Source organism: Mustelus asterias, chromosome 9, assembly GCF_964213995.1.
Source record: "Mustelus asterias chromosome 9, sMusAst1.hap1.1, whole genome shotgun sequence".
NCBI classification, from domain to species: Eukaryota; Metazoa; Chordata; class Chondrichthyes; order Carcharhiniformes; family Triakidae; genus Mustelus; species Mustelus asterias.
Window position 1 is genome coordinate 63,695,778 of NC_135809.1, and position 21,845 is coordinate 63,717,622.

Consider the following 21,845-nt stretch of genomic DNA (forward strand, 5'->3'; position numbering starts at 1 on the left):
TCTTTGCAGCCTACAACACCCCTCCACCTCATCCACTACTCCACCAATCTTGGTGTCATCAGCAAATTTACTGATCCACCCTTCAGCCCCCTCCTCTAAGTCATTAATAAAAATCACAAAGAGCAGAGGACCAAGCACCGATCCCTGCGGCACTCCGCTAGCAACCTGCCTCCAGTCCGAAAATTTTCCATCCACCACCACCCTCTGTCTTCGATCAGACAGCCAGTTACCTATCCAATCGGCCAACTTTCCCTCTATCCCACACCTCCTTACTTTCATCATAAGCCGACCATGGGGGACCTTATCAAACGCCTTACTAAAATCCATGTATATGACATCAACCGCCCTACCTTCATCAACACACCTAGTTACCTCCTCAAAAAATTCTATCAAATTTGTGAGGCACGATTTGCCCTTCACAAATCCGTGCTGACTATCCCGGATTAATCCGCATCTTTCTAAATGGTCGTAAATCCCATCCCTAAGGACCCTTTCCATCAATTTACCAACCACCGAAGTCAGACTAACCGGTCTATAATTACCAGGGTCATTTCTATTCCCTTTCTTAAACAGAGGAACTACATTTGCCACTCTCCAGTCCTCTGGCACCATCCCTGTGGACAGCGAGGACCCAAAGATCAAAGCCAAAGGCTCTGCAATCTCATCCCTCGCCTCCCAAAGAATCCTAGGATACATTTTATCAGGCCCAGGGGACTTATCGACCTTCAGTTTATTCAAAACTGCCAATACATCCTCCCTCCGAACATCTATTTCCTCCAGCCTATTAGCCTGTAACACCTTCTCTTCCTCAAAAACATGGCCCCTCTCCTTGGTGAACACTGAAGAAAAGTATTCATTCATCACCTCGCCTATCTCTACTGATTCCATACACAAGTTCCCACCACTGTCCTTGACCGGCCCTAACCTCACCCTGGTCATTCTTTTATTCCTCACATAAGAGTAAAAAGCCTTGGGGTTTTCCTTGATCCGACCCGCCAAGGACTTCTCATGTCCCCTCCTAGCTCTCCTCAGCCCCTTTTTCAGCTCGTTCCTTGCTAACTTGTAACCCTCAGTCGAGCCATCTGAACCTTGTTTCCTCATCCCTACATAAGCTTCCCTCTTCCTTTTCACAAGACATTCCACCTCTTTTGTGAACCACGGTTCCCTCACTCGGCCATTTCCTCCCTGCCTGACAGGGACATACCTATCAAGGACACCCAGTATTTGTTCCTTGAAAAAGTTCCACTTTTCATCAGTGCCTTTCCCTGACAGTTTCTGTTCCCATCTTATGCCCCCTAATTCTTGCCTAAGTTACAGAATACTGATTAGAATGCGAATCTTTACAGCTAATCAAGTCAATCAAGCCAACAGCCTGATTGGAGGCCTCCCGAACACGCCTGGGACAGCCCCCCCCCCCCCGCCGCCATGCGGATGATTGGCCCCAATCGCTCCCTCTGTCACTCAGCCCAAATGCAGAGTGGCAGCAGGACCCCCCACGCCCACCGAAGCCCTGTCCTCATGGCACTGCCTGGTGGGCGGTGCCAAGGTGCCCCCGGGCCTGCTAATGGGATTTAAATAGTATTCAAATTAGCATCTCCAAAAAATATTCAGCCTCGCGTCAGTTTCTGGCGTGGAGCTGACGGCACTGGAAATCCGGCTGCCGGAGACTCGGAGGCCACGGCACCCAGCAGGGAGCCCGCTAAATGGCTTCTGCTCAAATCTCCTGGCCCACTGCGCTGCCCCCCTTTCCTTTTGTTCTTTCCTTCCCCAAACATGTTTGAAACATATTGCATCTCTACCACTTCCAATTCTGATTCCGATGAGAGGTTAACAAACTAAAACGTTAACTCTGTTTCTCTCTCCACGAACACTACCTGAACCCCCCACTCCCAACCAAGGCCCCAGCATCCACAATATTTCACCTTTGCCTATAGCACCTTCACCCTATAAGATGCGAGCAATGCACATCCCTCATTTTCAGGTCCCACAGTTTCTTAATTCTGAACGTCAAGAACACTTTTGATGCGTTTTCATGCATTCTCCCACTAACGGGCCTCCTATGTTACAAAACCGAGGTGCAAAACAGCTCCAATTTGTGCAGAGAAAACTTACCATGACTGCTGCCATTGACTTTGAGCAGACTGAAGCAGTAGTGTGCACAGTGTGGCCCATTGGCCAGTCCACGCAGCATTTTAAGATAGGGCAGGTACAGAGATGGAGGGAGCATGTCTCCCATCTGCCTCACAAACTTAGACAGGACAACCTGAGAGACAAAAAGTAATTGAACATTTTGTTTTCCTGGCAGGACAAATTTATAACCCTCAAGCTAACATACATATGTACTGGCCAGTAACAGAGAAAAATGTGACAAGTGTTAATTTTCTTCTCTGTAACATCCAAGGTTTTTATCAATTTCAGACCTTTAATAGTTTTAAACAAGTAAGGAGAAATGTTGAAAGATGTGGGTGCCATAACAGGCATAAATTTGACCATGCCCAACCACTGTGGAGTTGCAGTAAATAAAAAGCACAGCATTCTTTTCTTTTTATTCTTTCACAGGATGTGGGTGTTGCTGGGAAAGCCAACATTTATTGCCCATCCTGAACTGCGCTTGATTGGAGTGGCTTGCGAAGTCATTTCAAGGGGCAAGAATCAACCACATTGCTGTCGGTCTGGAGTCACATGTAGGCCAAACCAGCTAAAGACAGCAGATTTCCTTCCCTAAAGGGCATTAGAGAACCAGATGAGTTTTTGCAACATTTGATGGCGGTTTCATGGTCTGAGACTAGCTTTTAATCCAGAGTTTTTATTAATTGAATTTAAACTCCACCAGCTGCTAGTGTATGATTTGAACCCATGTCCCCAGAGCATTAGCCTGGGCCTCTGGACTACAAGTCTAGTGACGTTATCTCTTTGTCACCATCTCAAAAATGCTGACTACATTGCTGAAATCAGTGGAATACATAGGAACAGAGTCCCTCTAGCATGTTGTGCCATTACATTAGGTCATGGGTGATCTGTCCCTCAAGTCTTTTTAATCACCTGTAATCCATATCCCTTGCTACCTCACAAAAATGTATTGATTTCATTTGTGCAGCTTGGCTGGTATCACTGGAGACATACCTGGCGTTGAGGTGGCCTATGGCGGGTCAAACCTGAGAAGGAACCTATCATGGTTGTAGTTTGAAATGGTTCTGATGGACACCAATATTCAAGGGCGAGCTCTAGTTTGAAAGGATCCTTCTGGTACAACTCTCCAATCTGCCAAAAGATGAAATAAACCACAATCATCTCACAAGTAATTTATTTGAGAAGGAAATTGAGATGGTGAAATGTGATGAACTGCCAAATAAATCATCACAGGCATCAAAACTGTAAACGGATGCATTTAAAACAGATAGCATCAAACCCACTGGCAAGACGTTAGCTACTCGGTGAACCTACACAATGTACATAATTAGTGTACTTGGATTAAATGGCTTGTCTCCATCGTTGGGCAATTTACAACTACCTGTTCTCATAAAGCACAACTTGTTTTCTGCCACTGGAGGCCCTCAGTGACCTATCTGACTAGGCACAGTAAGAAGTCTCACAACACTAGGTTCAAGTCCAAGTTTATTTGGTAGCACGAGCTTTCGGACCGCTGACCCTTCATTAGGTGAGTGGAGGATTGGGTTCACAAACAGGGCATATATAGACACAGACTCAATTACAAGATAATGGTTGGAATGCAAGTCTTAACAGGTAATCAAGTCTTTACAGGTGCAGACAGTGCGAGTGGAGAGAGGGTGAATAAGGACAGTTAGCAAGATTTTGCAAGCCCAGGCACGTCGTGGGAGTTACAGGTAGTGTGACATGAACCCAAGATCCCGGTTGAAGCCGTCCTCATGTGTGCGGAACTTGGCTATAAACGAATTTGATTACCTGTTAAGACTCACATTCCAACCATTATCTTGCAACTGAATCTGTGTCAATATGTGGCCTGTTTGTGAACCCAATCCTCCACTCACCTGATGAAGGGGTAGTGCTCCGAAAGCTCGTGCTACCAAATAAACCTGTTGGACTTTAACCTGGTATTGTGAGACTTCTTACTGTGCCTACCCCAGTCCAATGCCGGCATCTCCACATCATGGCTATCTAACTAGCAGGAGGCTAAGCACTGTGTTGCTCGGCTCAACTCGTCATAGTTATTCACCCATTAAAAGGTGCAAATTCTGAAATGCAAGCCTGGGAATTCTTCTCCACAATTGACATTCAATACTTGGTTAACAGCAAAAATTAAATGTTGAGAATTGTTTTAGCATCATGTACGTAAGTCATAACTGCATTAAAGCTTCTCTATTTCTCTTCCCATCAAACCTCCCTTCCCTCCTCAAGCTGGGGCACAGTTGAAATTGTATTTGCAATGCTCTGGATTCTCATTTCTTCCAGAGGGTTGTCAGACTCTGGGAGATCACAACCTAATTTGGTTCCCAGCAGATGCACACACCTGTAATTGCAGCAAGAATCGTAGGGAACCAATTTTTGCCTGAAGTTCCTTCATTTTCACCCCGATCCTCACTGTGAGGCTATTCCAACTGTCAATGGATGATTCAGCCATCAGAGAAGCATGAGGAGATGAGGGATAGCAACAGAATTAAGCATGACCCCATCTCAAGATGCCCACGCATTCACTTTCCAGAAGGTGGACACTGAATAGCGAATCAGGAACAGGAATCCTGGCTGGTTTTCTGCTCTTTAGCCAGGCTAAGCTGGCAAGTTGTAGCTCGCTACCAAGTCCCAACCAATGCCTGTGACAGCAGCTAATTCAGCACCTTGTGGGGATGGAATCTGTGTTTTCCTTAATCAGTGTCTGTGATGCAAGTTATTAAAAATACATAACCAATATTATTTGCTGCATCAAAGAAGAGTCAGTCTATGATCACAGCAACTCGGACCTCAACGTCCTTTTGCCAAAGTCTAAAGTATAGGATTATGATTAATTTATACACAACACATGGAAGAAATGTCCCTTTAAGAACTAATCAATGGCTGAGCATGATTCCACTTTGCTGTAATTGCCCAGTCAGAGTGCTTGCACACTTGCATCTTTTGCTGCCTAGCTCCTAAGCTCTGAATTCCCTTGTAACATTTCTCTGGTTCTCTCCTCCTTTGAGACAATCCTTGAAATCGGTCTCTTTGACCAAACTTTTGGTCATCCACCTTAGTATCTCCTGAAACAAAACAAAGAATTCTGGAAAAACTCAGCAGGTCTGGTAGCACCTACATGGAGAGAACACGGTGTAAACATTTTGAGTCCATTTGACCCTTAGTCAGAATTAAAGAGAGAGGGAAAGTGTATTGGATATACACTGGGAGAGATTGCAACAAGATGTAGCAACCTTAAAAACAAGAGACAGATTGCCTGATGGGGTGGGGGTGGTATTTCCATTGAGACAATAAATATATGGGATACATAAAAGAAGAGTGAAGATGGAGGAGAAAGGTCACAGTCTAAAGTTGTTGAACTCAGTGCTGAGTCCTGAGGGCTGCAATGTGCCTAATCGAAAGATGGGATGCTGCTCCTACAGCTTGCATTGGGCTTCACTGGAGCATTGCAGCAGGTCAAGGATGGACATGTGGGCATGAGAGCTAGGTGCCAAGTTAAAATGGCACGGAACAGGAAGGCTGAGGTCATGCTTGCGGACTGAGCAAAGGTGTTCTACAAAACGGTCACCTAGTCTCCTCATATGGTTTAGAGTCGATCTTTGATAAGATTGCCGAGAAGCCCCTTGTTTTACTACATTAAAGATGCCATACAAATGCTTGCTGCTGCAGTCTGGTCACCAAGATACAAATTTGGCGCCTGTTCATTCAAAGTTCAAATTTGAGCTAGTCTTTCATCTTACCAGCAGCATCAAATGCTCAAGGTCACGGCGCAAAGTGGAAGGTGGCTCGGTGCCCATCTGCAGGCTCATGTGGATGATTCGGGCATCCTCATCTGCACGATTCCTCAGTTGTTTAACCTGTTAGACACAAGGCAAGATTGCAAAGGAAAAGGAAGATCAGCACAACCTCACAGGTGATGCCTCTTTTACCATCACACAAAACTGACGGAAGGAAAAGGGGGAAGGCCTGCTCCAGTAAGCCTTCCCCCATTCATGATAGTGGCGGCATCTTGAACAGATTCTTCCTCTCATCTAGCACAACCATGTAATCGTCTGGATGAGGCAAAAGCAATAGAACAACAGCCAAGGCCAGAAAAAGGAGTTTTTTTAAAAATCAGAAAATTATTCTCTAACCCCCTCAGGAAATCAAAGTCAGTTCAGATCATATTAACCACAAGTGTTGAAATGTTAGATCATTTATCTTTTATGTCTATCTCTTTTTTCACTGTCTCTGCTTCAAATCAAGTATTGGCCGAACTCTCCAAGTCAGGTGTGCAGATTCAGCACCCACCACATCAGCTAGCAATGCAGTCCAACGATTCATTACTGTGGTAGAGGAAGAACTGCCTCCCATCCAGTCCATTTCTACTCTTGTGCAGTTTAAAGGCATGTGGCTTAGCAAAACAACACTCTACAGCTGGTTCCAAGCCAGCCAGCCAGGTTTCTTAACCATTTAAAGTTTCAGAATAGGTTGAAAATGTTTCAGCCCCAAGACTTCTAATCATTTTCTTTAGAACATAAAACTGCACGCGGGATGAGCACCAGCTGTCCTGAGGGAAACTTCAGAGGTAACCAGCTTCCAGATGGTTTGATTAGTCTTTCACCCCATACCGAGGTCAGATGATCAATTTACACATTAAGGCCACTATGGACTTCTACCGGAGTTCCTTTCGGCTTCACCCTGCCCAGGCATAGTTCACCATCTTTCTGTTCCTGTCACAGACGCTCCTCCTGCTCCACCTCCCGGCAGAGCGGGTGAGGTGAGCTGGGAGTGTGCCCGCCACTGAAATGCATTCTGAGCTCTTCAGCCCTGCACTATCACATTTCCTCAGAGTATGACAAGCATTTTCTGAAAGTGCCGGCTAATATTACGTTTATGATGTCTGACGACACTATCATTACACAATTTGTTCACCAAACTTTTACTTGCTGAAATCGCTTTTCTCAGCAAAATGTGCTGATGTGAATAACCAAGAGTGCCTCATTTAAAGTACAATACAGTACTGACAGAAGGTGTTTCTAAATGGAACAGCCACTCTCAAGGAGTGCTGCTGGCAGAAGGGAGCATACCTGTGTTACATGTATAGCAGTTGCTGATCATCATGACTGACTCCACTGTAGTCATTGAATGCCACCCTTGTTATTTTAAAAAGGATTTAGTTACGGCTCAGGTCAGCTGTTAAGAGTTTAATTCACTTGACCTTCCTATTCACTTCAAATGGCTCAATATGGAGTCACAAGGAAAAGATTTGTGTGTGATTTCACTCCCTCTCACTGTTATGAGCAGGGTGCTGCATTGTCAGCTCCCAGCACAGACCGCAACTCCAGAATTTAATTTACTCAGTTTGCTAATGCCTATCTCCAGAAATACCAAGTTTAAAATAACAGTTTTCACTTGTAATGACCTCTAATGAGCCAAAGTTCAACCTGCGATCACATGAGGGAGAAGTATCAGCAGTCAGTAACCCCAATTCCCCAGCAAAATCAGTGGCCCTCCCAGGGGTTCATTCCAGCGTGTTCCATTATATCATACAGAAAGTATCCTGACATGATTCTGGATGATAATGTGGTAAATTGGATCAGCAAGTTTGCTGATGATACAAAGATTGGAGGTGTAGTGGACAGTGAGGAAGGTTTTCAAAGCTTGCAGAGGGATTTGGACCAACTAGAAAAATGGGCTGAAAAATGGCAAATGGAAATTAGCGCAGACAAGTGTGAGATATTGCACTTTGGAAGGACAAACCAAAGTAGAACGTACAGGGTAAATGGTAGGACTCTGAAGAGTGCAGTTGAACAGGGAGATCTGGGAATACAGGTACAGAATTCCCTAAAAGTGACGTCACAGGTGGATAGGGTCGTAAAGAGTGCCTTTGGTACATTGGCCTTTATAAATCGGAGTATCGAGTATAAAAGTTGGAGTGTTATGGTAAGGTTATATAAGGCATTGGTGAGGCCGAATTTAGAGTATTGTGTACAGTTTTGGTCACCTAGTTACAGGAAGGATGTAAATAAGGTTGAAAGAGTGCAGAGAAGGTTCACAAGGATGTTGCCGGGACTTGAGAAGCTGAGTTAGAGAGAGAGATTGAATAGGTTGGGACTTTATTCCCTGGAGCGTAGAAGATTGAGGGGAGATTTGATAGAGGTGTATAAGATTTTGATGGGTATAGATAGAGTGAATGCAAGCAGGCTTTTTTCGCTGAGGCTAGGGGAGAAAAAAACCAGAGGGCATGGGTTAAGGGTGAAAGGAGAAAAGTTTAAAGGGAATATTAGGGGGGGCTTCTTCACGCAGAGAGTGGTGGGAGTGTGGAATGAGCTGCCGGATAAAGTGGTAAATGCGGGGTCACTTTTAACATTTAAGAAAAACTTGGACAGGTTCATGGATGAGAGGGGTGTGGAGGGATATGGTCCAAGTGCAGGTCAGTGGGACTAGGCAAAAAATGGTTCGGCACAGACAAGAAGGGCCAAAAGGCCTGTTTCTGAGCTGTAATTTTCTATGGTTCTATATTAAACAGTACAGACAGGGAGTATGATTTTCCTTCGGTGGCTCACAAGCGCGAGGTCAAACTTGAGAAGTACACCTCTTAAACAATGAGTCAATGTGAATCATGAAAAAGATGGTGTGAGACAAAAGCGTGTCGTCAGTAATTTGGTACATTCACATCAATTCTTCCACAGGATCCCTGTCTCACCACAACTTAAATGTTATGAGAAAGGTTGAAGGAAGGTGTACATGTTTTATTTGTAGTTTTCCTAATTATGAAGTGGAATGATGAAATGGAGGCCAACTGTTCACTGTAATGAATGGTACGAATACAAGGGACACAAGATAGGAGTCAGGCAGAAAGTCAGGGGCATTCAAAGGAAAACATACTTGTGGAGAAAGTTGTTAAGGCAGACCACTGATGTGCACCAGTTGAATAAACATCTGTAACTTACTTTCATTGGCATGAGCGTCAAGAAGTCTGTGATTAGACTGTGAATCCTGCGGATGTAGAACTCATCTTTGTGAAAGACCTCAGCTCTCACCACAGCATCCGTGAGGAAAAGGAAGGCATTCTGGCCAATGGCCATGTTTGCAATCAACTCATCGGCCTCTGTGAACTCTGTCAATGCTGTAGTTATGAAAAAAAAATACAGTCACACCCAGACCATCAATAATCAGTATTCAGATTATAGAGATTCAACCTTACAACTGAAATTGCACAACTGTCTTTTAGAGTATGCACTCTATAAACAAGGTGGTGTTTTCTTGACCAGTACAGGGTTTGTCAGGTGTTGAAATATCAGGAGCCATGTCAGCATTTCAGGAAGGTTATACTGCCGCAGTATGGTGGTCAGATTCGACAATGTGTGCTTTGGGATTGGGAGGAGGAAAGGTCGAATTTGGATGGACTGAGATGGGCAAATGACCCAATTGTTCAAAGATGTGCAGATTAGGTGGATTGGTCATGTTAAATTGCCTCTTAGTGTTCTAAGGTGAGTAGGTTAGGGGGATTAGTCGAGTAAATACATGGAGTTACAGGGACAGGGCAGTGGTTGGGCCTAGGTGAGATGTTCTGTTGGAGAATCGATGGGCTGAATAGCCACGTTCTGCGCTGTGGGGACTCTATGATTCTCTGACCCTCCTCACCCATATTCAGCTTATTAAATGTATCTAGATCAGCAAGTGTTAATAGGTAGAAGATCCCCGTACTATTAATTCAGATCAAGAGATTTGAATTTTCAGATAGCAGCCCTGCAGACAGAATCATAGAATCCCTACAGCGCAGAAGGAGGCCATTCAGCCCATCAAGTCTGCACCGACCACAATCCCACCCAGGCCCTATTCCCGTAACCCCACATATTTACCCTGCTAATCCCCTGACACGAGGGTCAATTTAGCATGACCAACCAACCTAAACTGCACATCTTTGGACTGTGGGAGGAAACCCACACAGACATGAGGAGTAGGTGCAAACTCCATACAGACAGTGACCCAAAGCCAGAACTGAACCTAGGTTCCTGGCGCTGTGAGACAGCAGTGCTAACCAGTGTGTCACCGTGCCGCCCTGTCTAAAATCAGACCCCAAGCTGCAGACAGCATGTCTGACCCAACAGCACAAAAGATAACCAATAAACAAACAATAGGAATTTGTAAAAAAACATAATGCAATAGTCAGGGGAGGAGGAGGAATTTGAAGCTTTACATAGATTGGACAAGGCAAATTTGCAAAAGTAGTATGGAGGACAACTTCAGAGAATGTACTCAAGATCATTTCCTGGAACAATATTTTGTAAAATAGGAATTCACAAACCATGGCTCACAAACTATCACCTGTCCTCACAACGACAGCCCACTCTCACAAGTCTCCCCCACACCCCAGCTTTCCCAGAATTCTCACCCCCATCTTACAAATCAATAAACCTTCACACTCACAGCTCCAAACCCGCCCTCTCCAGTCTCACTCCAGGGTTATGGTGATTTTCAAGCTTCAAAATGGGGTCACAGTGGGGGGCAAAATTAGGAAGCACTTTTGCAGAACCATCATAGATAAGGCAATTTTAGTTCTCATATTTTATCAGAGACAGGGTTCATCAGCAATCTGATAGTAAAGTAGCCAATAGGACAGAGTAATCAAAGAAAGACAAACTTGCATTGATATAGCACCTTTCACAACCACTAGACTTTTCGAAGTGCTGTGCATGTAAACTGTGGCTTAGTTGGTAGGACACGAGAAGGCGTAGTGTAGTGGTATTGTCACTGGACTAGTAATCCAGAGGCCCAGGTAATGTCTGGGGACCCGGGTTCGAATCCCACCACAGCAGGTGGTGAAATATAAATTCAATAAAAACATGGAATTAAAAGGCTAATGATGATCATTAAACCATTGTTCACTAATGTCCTTTAAGGAAGGAAATCCGTTATCCTCTGGCCTACATGTGACTCCAGATCCATAGCAACGTGGTTGATTCTCAGAAAAAAATACTCTTTGAAATGGCCTAGTTGGGGATGGGCAATAGATGTTGGCCCAGTCAGCAATGCCCACATCTCATGAATGAATAAAAAGAACACCTCTGAATCACAAGGTTCTGGGCTTAAGTCCCATTCCAGGGCTTGAGTAGGGTCAAACCTGATACTCCATTGCACTATTAGAAACCAAGTTGTCGCCTAACTTCTCAAGTGGATGATCCAGTAGCAAAACTTTGAAGAGAAGAGTTTTTGGGGCAGCACGGTAACACAGTGGGGTGGCATAGTAGCACTGCTACCTCACAGTGCCAGGGACCCGGGTTCAATTCCAGCCCCAGGTCACTGTCTGTGTGGAGTTTGCACATTCTCCGTGTCTGCGTGGGTTTCTTCCGGATGCTCCCACAGTCCAAAGATGTGTGGTTTAGGTTGATTGGCCATGCTAAATTGACCCTAGTGTCAGAGGATTAGCAGGGTAAGTAGGTGGAGTTACGGGAATAGGGTCTGGGTGGGATTGTGGTCGATGTAGACTCGATGGGCCGAATAGCCTCCTCCTACACTGTAGGGATTCTATGAAGAGTTATTATGACCAGATAATCTGTTGAAGATTTGATTGATAAATATTGGCCAGGACCCCAGGAATAATTCCTCCACTAGTCTTTAGAATAGTGCCATGGGATCTTTTCCATCCACCTGAGGCGGCAGACAGGTTTAACATTTCTCCCAAAAGACTGCACCTCTGACAGCACAGCACAGCCCTATTTTGCACTGGAGTTTCAGTCAAGATGTCAGTGATCAAATCTAGGAGTGGGACTTGAATTTAATTTTCAACTCAGAGGCAAAAATGCTACCAACTGAGACACAGCTGACATCTATCTTCAGATGTATCACCGAGCAACAATATCTAGTTGAATAAAAGGAGGGAACCAAGGATAGATCCTTGGGAGACACCAGAAGTAACTGTGGGAGCAGGAAGAGAAGCTATTACAAGTGATTACTGGCTATGGTTCGATATGATGTGGAGATGCCGGCGTTGGACTGGGGTAAGCACAGTAAGAAGTCTCACAACACCAGGTTGAAGTCCAACAGGTTTATTTGGGAGCACAAACTTTCGGAGTGTCACTCCTTCAGGTGAGTGAAGAATTGTGTTCACAAACAGGGCATACATAGATACAGACTCAATTTACAAAATAGTGGTTGGAATGTGAGTCTTTACAGGTAATCAAGTCTTAAAGGTACAGACAATGTGAGTGGAGAGAGGGTTAAGCACAGGTTAAAGAGATGTCTCCAGCCAGGACAGTTAGTGAGACTTTGCAAGCCCAGGCAAGTCATGGGGGTTACAGATAGTGTGACATGAACCCAAGATCCTGGTTGAGGCCGTCCTTGTGTGTGGAACTTGGCTATCAGTTTTTGCTCGGCAATTCTGCGCAAACTACTCACATTTCAACCATTATCCTGTGAATTGGGTCTGTATCTATGTATGCCCTGTTTGTGAACACAACTCTTCATTCACCTGAAGAAGGAGTGACAGTCCGAAAGCTTGAGCTACTAAATAAACCTGTTGGACTTTAACCTGGTGTTGTGAGACTTCTTACTATGGTTAGATATACAAGAACAGAACGAGGCAAGAACAACCCCATCCAGCTGGTTGACATTTAAGAGAGGCACTGGAGGAGGATGATGTAGTCAACAATGTCAGAAGTGTCACAAATAAATATTTTATATTTGTTCTTGCAGTAAAAGGCTTAAAAACCAAAATAGTGGAGAGTGAGGAACTTCATGTAATTACTATCAGTAACAAAAAACATGTTGGTCTTTTTAACAAGGGTTTGGAGTACTTGCATTTTAGACTGGTTCCTGGGATGAGATGATTGTCCTTGGATGAGAGGCTGAGTAAATTGAGCCTATAGTCGCTGTGGCTTAATTGGTGGGACACGAGAAGGCGTACTGTAGTGGTCTTGTCACTGGACTAGTAATCTGGAGTTTAGAAGAATTCGAGGTGATCTCATTGAAACATGCAAGATTTTGAAAGGGTAAGCACAGACATTGCTTTCCCCTGACTGGAGAGTTCAGAGCTAGAGGGAGCATAGCCTAAGGATAAGGGGTCAATTATTTAGGAAAGGAGGAAATTCTTTACTTAGAGGATTGTGCATCTTTGAAATGCTCAACACAGAGGCTGTGGAAGCTGTGTTATTGAGCATATTCCAAGCTGAGATAGATATTTTTTATAAGACTCTAGCAGAAATCAAGAAATTTCGAGATCAGATGGAAAAGTAGAATTGACATCAAAAGTCAGTCACGGCAACAAAAGAATATCAACCCATTGCACCTTGTCTTTCAAAGGCATTACCATCACTGAATCCTCCAAAATCATCATCTTTGAGGTTACCATTGACAAGAAACTGAACTGGACTAACCATATAAATACTGTGGCTACAAGAGCAGATCCACGATTAAGAATTGTGTGTCAAGTAACTCACCTCCTGACTCCCCAGAAACTGTCCACCATCTACAAGGCACAAGTCATGAGTGTAATAGAATACACTCCACTTGCCTGGATAAGTATAGCTCCAACAATATTCAAGAAGTTTGACACCATCCAGGACAAAGAAGCCTGCTTGGTTGGTACTCCTTTGCACAATCATTCAATTCCTCTACCACTGATGATCAGTGGCAGCCGTGTGTACCATCTGCAAGATGCATCCAGGAATTCAACTTTCAAACTCACATCCATACCATCTTGAAGGATAAGAGCAGCAGATACCTGAGAACGCCAGCACTCAGAGGTTCTTCTCCAAGCCATTCACCATCCTGACTTGGAAATATATTGCTATTCCTTCATTGTGGCTGGGTCAAAATCCTAGAATTCCCTCCCTAACAGCGCTGTGGGTATACCTGCACATCAGGGACGGCAGCAGTTCAAAAGGAAGCTCACTTCCAGCATCTCAAGGTAAACCAGGGATGGGTAATAAGTGCTGACCTAGCCAGTGACATTTACATCCCACAAATTATTTTCTTTTAAAATTAGCTATCAAAACCAACAACTAAATCTTCGAGTAATATATGGGATCCGAGGAGAGTAAAAAGATGATTTACCTGTAGTGTCAGGTAATTGTGAGATCCCTCGCAGAGCCAAGGCCCAGGCCAATCTGACCACAGCCTGCAGGCCTGCTAGTTTCCACGGCTGAGAGTTCTGCAGTTTGCAATGGATAGCAGTCACGTACTGTCTTTCTGTCAATAGCGGCAGCTGATGAATTAATTCTGGTAAGAGAAAATATTTTAACCTTTTAAAAAGATAGGGAGAAAAAACACACCTCAGAATGCAATTAGTGACCTATCAGTTTTATTTATAGACTTGTATCTCCGCTGCAACACCTGCCCTTGAATTTGTACTGTTAATTAAACACAATGAAGTGCCCATTTTTCATTCCTGTGCTTTCATACATAGTAGGTGGTGCATCAACCAAGAGTAGCAATCCAACCAATCCTCTTCTCTGTTAACATGCACTTTCAGGCAAGTGTCACTGCAACAAGTGAAATCTGCTCCATTTGGTCCTCACCATTCCATTCAGCCTCTCTAATTTCGTCAGACTACCTCACAATGCAGAAGGTGACATGGAGACCAGATCTGACAGTACAGGCACACCATCTGGGCATCACACCAAGTCCACACATTCAGAGCAAAGTCAACTTTTAAAAGTTCCCCAGCCAGTCTTGTGAGCTTTTCGAACTGTAACTATTCACCTTAAGACAAATCCCATGGGCAAAGCACAGTTTGGACACATCAGTTGATCTGCCACACTACAATGTCTCACAACACCACGTTAAAGTCCAACAGGTTTATTTGGTAGCACAAGCCACAAGCTTTCGGAGCACTGCCCCTTCTTCAGGTGAGTGGGAGTTCTGTTCACAAACAGGGCATATAAAGACACAAACAGGGCATATAAAGACACAAACTCAATTTACAAAATAATGGTTGGAATGCGAGTCTTTACAGGTAATCAAGTCTTAACGGTACAGACAATGTGAGTGGAGAGAGGGTTAAACACAGGTTAAAGAGATGTGTATTGTCTCCAGCCAGGACAGTTAGTGAGATTTTGCAAGCCCAGGCAAATCATGGGGGGTTACAGATAATGTGACATGAACCCAAGATCCCGGTTGAGGCCGTCCTCATGTGTGCGGAACTTGGCTATCAGTCTCTGCTCAGCAACTCTGCGTTGTCGTGTGTCATGAAGGCCGCCTTGGAGAACGCTTACCCGAAGATCAGAGGCCGAATGCCCGTGACCGCTGAAGTGTTCCCCAACAGGAAGGGAACACTCTTGCCTGGTGATTGCCGAGCGGTGTTCATTCATCCGTTGTCGTAGCGTCTGCATGGTCTCCCCAATGTACCATGCCTCGGGACATCCTTTCCTGCAGCGTATCAGGAGACGACGTTGGCTGAGTTGCAAGAGTATGTAACGTGTACCTGGTGGATGGCGTTCTCACGTGAGATGATGGCATCCGTGTCAATGATCCGACACGTCTTGCAGAGGTTGCTGTGGCAGGGTTGTGTGGTGTCGTGGTCACTGTTCTCCTGAAGGCTGGGTAGTTTGCTGCGGACAATGGTCTGTTTGAGGTTGTGCAGTTGTTTGAAGGCAAGAAGTGGGGGTGCGGTGATGGCCTCGGCGAGATGTTCGTCTTCATCGATGACATATTGAAGGGTCCAGAGAAGATGTCGTAGCTTCTCCGCTCCGGGGAAGTACTGGACGACGAAGGGTACTCTGTCCGCCGTGTCCCGTGTTTGTCTTCTGAGGAGGTCGGTGCGGTTTTTCGCAGCGGTGCGTCGGAACTGTCGATCGATGAGTCGAGCACCATATCCTGTTGTTATGAGGGCATCTTTCAGCGTCTGGAGGTGTCTGTTGCGATCCTCCTCATCTGAGCAGATCCTGTGTATACGGAGGGCTTGTCGGTGGAGATGTCCATAGCCATCCCCTACAGACAAGCCTTTCGTATACACAGGATCTGCTCAGATGAGGAGGATCGCAACAGACACCTCCAGATGCCCGACTCATCGATCGACAGTTCCGACATGCCACAGCAAAAAACCGCACCAACCTCCTCAGAAGACAAACACAGGACACGGCAGACAGAGTACCCTTCGTTGTCCAGTACTTCCCCGGAGCAGAGAACCTTCAACATGCCATTGATGAAGACGAACATCTCGCCAAGGCCATCCCCACACCCCCACTTCTTGCCTTCAAACAACTGCACAACCTCAAACAGACTATTGTCCGCAGCAAACTACCCAGCCTTCAGGAGAACAGTGACCACGACACCACACAACCCTGCCACAGCAACCTCTGCAAGACATGTCGGCTCATCGAGACGGATGCCATCATCTCACGTGAGATCACCATCTACCAGGTACTCGGTACATACTCTTGCAACTCGGCCAACGTTGTCTACCTGATACGCTGCAAGAAAGGATGTCCTGAGACATGCTACATTGGGGAGACCATGCAGGCGCTATGAGAACGGATGAATGAACACTGCTCGACAATCACCAGGCAAGAGTGTTCTCTTCCTGTTGGGAAACACTTCAGCGGCCATGGGCATTCGGCCTCTGATCTTCGGGTAAGCGTTCTCCAAGGCGGCCTTCACAACTCACGACAATGCAGAGTCGCTGAGCAGAGACTGATAGCCAAGTTCCGCACACATGAGGATGGCCTCAACCGGGATCTTGGGTTCATGTCACACTATCTGTAACCCCCACGACTTGCCTAGGTTTGCAAATTCTCACTAACTGTCCTGTCTGGAGACAATACACGTCTCTCTAACCTGTGCTTAACCCTCTCTCCACTCACATTGTCTGTACCTTTAAGACTTGATTACCTGTAAAGACTCGCATTCCAACCATTATTTTGTAAATTGAGTTTGTGTCTTTATCTGCCCTGTTTGTGAACAGAATTCCCACTCACCGGATGAAGGGGCAGCGCTCTGAAAGCTTGTGGCTTGTGCTACCAAATAAACCTGTTGGACTTTAACCTCGTGTTGTGAGACTTCTTACTGTGTTTACCCCAGTCCAACGCTGACAGCTCCACATCACACTCCAATGGAGGCAGCTATACTGTGCGCTATGAATTGTGGCTGCGAAGCACACAAAGCCCTGGGGACTCATCATCCAGCATCATCAATGAAACATAAATTTATCCAATGAGGGAGTACGGCCAAGTAGAAGAAAACTGGAGTAAATTAAAGTTATTTGGACTTTCACAGGGGAAGATTTTATCATGCATGCACTCAATTGCCCAGAATGAACTGTGAACTTGGGACAGCATTTCTGTCCGGTTTTAGCTTGATATTGATTCCTTATTTTGAGGCATAATGCACTAAAGTAAACAAGCTGTATTCAAAATCATATCCCTCACATAACTCAATACAAATAGGAAAACCTTCGTTCAGTTGTCTCCACGGCTGTGGCTCCAGGGACGGGGTCACGTCACACAGTACAAACTATGAATATCCTCTGGGATTTATTCAGTTACTGCAGGAATTTAGCTGACAACTACGCAAACTAGCCAGAATTCAGCACCAGTCTCCAGGATAGTTAAAATCAGAGACAGAGACAGTCACTGGATGCTGGATCTAATGAAATATTCAAACCTGCCCTCAAATATATATTTTTGATAAAAGCACAATTATGCAGATGCTGGAAAACTGAAATAAGAAAAACAAATGCTGGAAATATTCATATTTAAAGCTTATGACCCATTGTCAGGCTCTCAACGGTCTGAAATATTAAAGTTCCACCATGGACCAGCTGAGCATTTCTGTTCTTATTTCCCTTTTTTGGTAAAAGGCATCAAGTGATATGCAGAAATATAGATAATACAGGTAGAGATTAAAGTTGAGGCACACATCACCAATGATGCATCAGAATGGGGAAACTGGCAAAAGAGGCTCAATGGCATACTCCCGTTACCGTGAACTGGACTTTTGGAGAGGGGAAGCTTTGGGATGGAAATAAGAAATGAGCATACAAAAGGTCAAGGTACAATATTCAAAACATAAACAAAAAATCATTGGTTTTCCTTCTTTGGAGAGGTTAGCATAATAAATATCGGCCATAAACATATGCAAATACTTGCTTAATTTATTTGTAATAGGTGATGACAATATTCTTTAGAAACGTCAAGCAGAACTCATGGGTGCTGAATCTAGTACCAAAAAAAATGAAGAGCAAGGTTTTCCATTTACTATCCTCGACGCATTACCTTACCGAGCTATCAGATAAATAAATCAAAACTTTGAGGTAATCTCCCTAGAGAGCTGACATTGTCAAGATTTCAAAACAAGCACTGCCAATAGCGGTTCTTTCTGATGTTTAACTGGCTGTTCTTATACCTTCTCGATCCTCGGTGACATGCTCCAAAAAACTGATATCAAAACAATAGAGCAGGGCCATGAGAAGAGCCAGGTTTACAGTCTCCAACGTGCCATCAGCCTCCAGCGTTACACACTCCATATGGGAAATCAGATACAACGTGTCATCTTTATTCAATGGTGTCTGGCAGGCCCAGGCGAAAAGGCAATCTGCAAGGGATTGACGGCATTCCTTGATCAGATCTGAAACCTAGAGAATTAGCAGAGATGTTTTAGTGTCGCGAAAGATTTGAAGGACATGACATACGTTTTGTTCCCTTCTCCATACGCTAGTGTAACCAAGTGGAAAAACAACCAAAGAAAGTGATATGTCGGCTTGGGAATTCCCTCTCGTTCCTGGTGCCCAAATTTAAAGATTTCCTTGGTACAAACTTGAAATAGATTTTGCTTCTTGGATACAGACGAGTGGACTGGGAAGAAGCTGAGTGGACTAAGGGAGGCTTGGGCCTGAACTGCAGCTCAGCACTTGGTTTGGCACTGGGGGGAGGGGGAGGTTGCAGTCTTGATGGGCAGAATGGTCTCTCCCCGCATATAATTTTGAACACCTCTCTCAAATCTTCCCTTAACCATCTCTTAGACCATAAGAAATAGGGAACTGAAGTAGGCCATTCAGCCCTTCAAACCTGCTCTGCTATTCAATAAGATCACAGCTGATTTAACACTCACCAAGTCCACTTTCCTGCCTTCCCTCAGTAACCCTTAATTCCTCTACTGATCCATCAATCTCAGCCTTGAAAATGTTCAAGGACTTGGCCTCTACAGCTTCCTGGAGTAAAGAATTCCAAAGATTCATCACTCTTTGGGAGAAGAAATTCTTCCTCAAATCCATGTTAAATAAGAACCCCCTTATTCTGCGACTCCGCCCTTTGATCCTACACTCTCCCAGGAGTGGAAACATTCCCCCAACTTTTATCCTGTCTAACCCCTAAGAATCTTACACATTTCAATCATATCACCTCTCATTCATCTGAAATCCATGGATGACAGACCCAACCTGTTTAACCTTTCCTCATGGGGCAGTCCCTCCATAACTGGGATAATCCTCATAAACCTTCTGTGTACTGCCTCCAATGATAACATATCTTTCCTTAAATGAGGGGATCAAAACTGTACACAGTATTCAAAATGTGGCCTCACTACTATCTCGTACAGTTGTAGCAACATCTCAATAAAAGCAAAATACTGCAGAGGCTGGAATCTGTAACAAAAAACAGAAAATGCTGGAAGATCTAAGCAGATCTGACAGCATCTGTGGAGAGAGAATAGATGTGGAGATGCTGGCGTTGGACTGGGGTAAACGCAGTAAGAGTTTTAACAACACCAGGTTAAAGTCCAACAGGTTTATTTGGTAGCAAATGCCATTAGCTTTCGGAGTGCTGCTCCTTCGTCAGATGGAGTGGCTATCTGCAGATATCCACTCCATCTGACAAAGGAGCAGCGCTCCGAAAGCTAATGGCATTTGCTACCAAATAAACCTGAGAGAATAGAGCCAGCGTTGAGTCTGGATGACCCTTTGTCTGGATCTTTCTGATGAAGGGTCATCCAGACTCGAAACGTTGGCTCTATTCTCTTTCCACAGATGCTCTCAGGCCTGCTGAAATTTTCCAGCATTTTCTGTTTTTGTGCGCAGCGACACTTGTTTACTTTCATACTCCAGCCCTTTGAAATAAAAGCCAGCATTTAATTTGCCTTCCCTATGTATTCTGGCTTTCATGAACAAGGACCCAAGTTCCTTTGTGCTACAGCTTTCTGCAGTCTCTCTCTCTATTTAAATAATAATCTGCCTTCTCATTCTTTCTTCCAAAATGAGCATTCTCACATTTTCCCACATTGAATTTCATTTGCCAATTTTCTGTCCACTCCCTTAACCTGTCAATATCTCTCTGTAAACTATTTATATCCTTCTGACATCCTGCCTTCCCCCCAACCTTTGTTTCATCCACAAAGAGTTGCAGTCCCAACACAGATCCCTCTGGCACGTCACTGGTTACTGCCGTCCATGTGGAGGACAATCCTCTTATCACTACTCACCGTGTCATGTTAGTTAGCCAATCCTCTATCCATGCCAGAATATTACCTCCAACACCACGAGCTCCTTTTTATATACTAGTCTTTTGTGTGGAAGATTATCAAATGCCTTCTGAAAACCCAAATATACAACACTGACTGGTTCTCCTCTGTCTCCTCGAGCTGATACCTCCTCAAAGAACTCTAGCAAATCTGTCTGGCAGGAGAATCTCAGCTTCTCCAGTCATACCAAATAACTGAAGTCAATCATCTCTGATGACATTCTAATGAATTTTCACTGTATCTTCCTCAAGCCTGAATAATTTCCCTAAATTGCATACAATACTCCAGCTGTGATCTAACAGCTTTTTATGGAGTTCAATCCAGATAAATACGAAGTGATGCATTTTGGTAGAACTAACGTAGGGGGAGCTATACGATAAATGGCAGAACCATAAAGGGTGTAGATACGCAGAGGGACCTGGGTGTGCAAGTCCACAGATCCTTGAAGGTGACGTCCCAGGTGGAGAAGGTAGTGAATAAGGCATATGGCATGCTTGTCTTTATAGGACGGGGCATAGAGTATAAAAGTTGGGGTCTGATGTTGCAGTTGTATAGAACGTTGGTTCAGCCGCATTTGGAATACTGCGCCCAGTTCTGGTCACCACACTACCAGAAGGACGTGGAGGCTTTAGAGAGAGTGCAGAGAAGGTTTACCAGGATGTTGCCTGGTATGGAAGGGCTTAGTTATGAGGAGAGATTGGGTAAACTGGGGTTGTTCTCACTGGAAAGACGGAGGATGAGGGGTGACCTAATAGAGGTGTATAAAATTATGAAAGGCATAGATAGGGTGAATGGTGGGAAGCTTTTTCTCAGATCGGTGGTGACGTTCACGAGGGGTCATAGGTTCAAGGGGGGGGGGGGTTTAACACGGATATCAGAAGAACGTATTTTACACAGAGGGTGGTGGGGGCCTGGAATGCGCTGCCGGGCAAGGTGGTGGAGGCGGACACACTGGGAACGTTTAAGACTCATCTAGATAGCCACATGAACGGAGTGGGAATGGAGGGATACAAAAGAATGGTCTAGTTTGGACCAGTGAGCGGCGCGGGCTTGGAGGGCCAAAGGGCCTGTTCCTGTGCTGTATTGTTCTTTGTTCTTATAAAGGGTTAGCCTAACTTTCTTGCTTTTGCACTCTGTTCCTCTATTCATAAAGCCAAGGATCCTGTATACATTTTTAACAGCCTTTCAACTGTTCAAAAATATGACTGCTGGCTCGACAAAAAAACCTTGTTGAATGTTTTCACTTCTCTAACTGCTAATCA

General features: G+C 44.7%; 1 protein-coding gene across 2 annotated transcripts in view; it reads right to left on the reverse strand.

The window, feature by feature from the left end:
* Positions 1 to 21,845, reverse strand: part of nup205 (nucleoporin 205) — a 131,922-nt gene that overhangs the window by 96,279 nt on the left and 13,798 nt on the right. For both annotated transcript variants that reach the window (XM_078220266.1, XM_078220265.1), the window contains exons 6-11: positions 18,475 to 18,703; positions 14,188 to 14,352; positions 9,084 to 9,259; positions 5,889 to 6,005; positions 3,124 to 3,261; positions 2,113 to 2,263 (exon numbers count right to left, since the gene is read on the reverse strand). In XM_078220266.1, the coding sequence (XP_078076392.1) occupies positions 2,113 to 2,263; positions 3,124 to 3,261; positions 5,889 to 6,005; positions 9,084 to 9,259; positions 14,188 to 14,352; positions 18,475 to 18,703 (976 nt within the window). The remainder of the gene's footprint in view (positions 1 to 2,112; positions 2,264 to 3,123; positions 3,262 to 5,888; positions 6,006 to 9,083; positions 9,260 to 14,187; positions 14,353 to 18,474; positions 18,704 to 21,845) is intronic.